Source organism: Numida meleagris, unplaced genomic scaffold (genome assembly GCF_002078875.1).
Source record: "Numida meleagris isolate 19003 breed g44 Domestic line unplaced genomic scaffold, NumMel1.0 unplaced_Scaffold1114, whole genome shotgun sequence".
Classification (NCBI taxonomy): Eukaryota; Metazoa; Chordata; class Aves; order Galliformes; family Numididae; genus Numida; species Numida meleagris.
Genome location: NW_018362901.1, coordinates 4,121 through 5,841, shown reverse-complemented (window position 1 = coordinate 5,841; position 1,721 = coordinate 4,121). Strand labels below are relative to the sequence as shown.

The window sequence follows — 1,721 nt, the reverse complement described above, 5'->3', positions numbered from 1 at the left end:
TGAGGAATCGGCACTCCTCCTGTATCCGCTCCTCCAGGCTCCTCTTCCCCAGGCCAAAGTTCCGGAGGGTGGTCAACGTGAACCTTCTCTGCTGCTTCCACAGGTGCCCATTGGAAGAGATCAGCCCTGGCAGAAGCATTCCATAGTGAGAAAAGGCAGATGCCCACAGCAAAAGGAAGACGTTGGAGGGTATTGGCCTTGACAAAGGATGCTCAAGCACGATGGTTCCTCTGCTCAGCATGAATGTCAAGCCATGGCATTATCTCCAGCTTCCCTTCTGGTATGTTTGAAAGGTCAACAAATTGACAGTGCATTTCAGATATGTATCTCAATAGATAGCTCACCCAATTTGTTGAAGATATCTGTGTCAAGAGGAATTTCCGGGCGATCCATGAAGTTCTCTCCCTGGGTCACAAGAGCTTCCTTGATCAGTGGCAGCCCATTTATGATCACAAACGACTGGCTGCCTGCTTGCAAGCTGAAGATATCTCCAAGTTTTTCAGTAAGCTGAGGAAGGGGTAAATAAATGAATAAATAAACAAATGGAGATTGGTTTGCAGTTTCTGCTGGGACAGGGAATGGCCTGGCATCCTTAACATGCAGGGAAGGACAGGCAGGCAGGGACAGGGAAGTTCAGGCAATGGAAACACGGCAAGCTTAGCCTGAGAGAGGAGGTAGAGTGGTTACACAAGTGCAATAACATTGGCTTGACTGCACACAGTCATGTTCCTCATTTCCTAAATCAGGTTTCGGGAGTTGATGTAAAACCCTCCAGGCAGCATTTTCCAGGCTTCGCAAGACTCCGATGAGTAACGATTTTCAGCTGTTGCTTAACTCCCTTCCCAAAAGCAGTTCCCATCAGACTCAGCTACAGCTGCAGATGGCATTGTACCATGCCCTTTGCCCAAAGGATGTGGCTCTGTATACCAAGGCAAACCTTATCAAAGTTGCAGCTGATCATGGGCCAATCTCCTTCCCACTTGTGGAAAGCTCTCTGTGGGCCACTGGATTGAATGTGATAGGGTTGGGAAGCGTTGACCCCGTCCATGCACTGCAAATCCCCTTACCTTCTGTGTTATGGCCACAGGATCTTTGGCAAACATAAATTGCACATTTCCCAGGAAAGGGAAGGAAAAAGGACCGGGGGGGAAGTCCTTCGGCTTCCTCCTCTTCATGTAGTCAGAGACGAGCAGGAAGACAAAGAGGAAGACGAAGAGCATCTGCAGGGAGATGCTGTCCCAGAGGAAGCGCAGCATGGTGCGGCTGCAGCTGTGGGCACAAACGCAGAGGGGCTCGCGCTGGCCTGGCCTCGGGGCTGCCGCTTCCCCAGCCTCAGCCACACCTGGTCGCTAAAGCCCTTCCGCCTTCCAGCCACGCATCTCTCACCTCGGGAAGAACCACCCACCACGCAACGCAACGGCAGCTCCTCGTTTCGCTCCCGTCTCCTGCCGCCGCCTTCCCACAGCCGGCAGCTCCCGCAGGTCCCTCACCGTGACGCTCCCGGCTCCCGCCCGAGCCCCCGTCGCGGCCCCTCTCGCAGCCACCGCCTCCCCGCCACGCGGAGCCGCAGACAGAGCCGGGCCCCGAGGGACGCGAGATGAGGCCGCACGGAGCTCCCGCAAAGCCTCTGACTCACGGGCCGACGCTCCGCTGCCACGGGGCGGTGCTGCCAGGGCGCAGAGGGCGCTGAGCGCTGCGGAGGGACCAGCGCGTCCCGCCCC

General features: G+C 55.8%; 1 protein-coding gene across 1 annotated transcript; it reads right to left on the bottom strand.

The window, feature by feature from the left end:
• Positions 1-4: 4 nt before the first annotated feature.
• LOC110390453 (cytochrome P450 2J2-like) lies at positions 5-1,715 on the bottom strand (the record flags this gene model as incomplete). The annotated part of the gene is made up of 4 exons (XM_021381776.1): positions 1,387-1,715; positions 1,068-1,269; positions 345-507; positions 5-126 (listed from the first exon to the last, which is right to left on the bottom strand). Coding segments are annotated over exons 2-4 (474 nt in total), but the record flags the coding sequence as incomplete, so codon positions are not given.
• Positions 1,716-1,721: the final 6 nt, after the last annotated feature.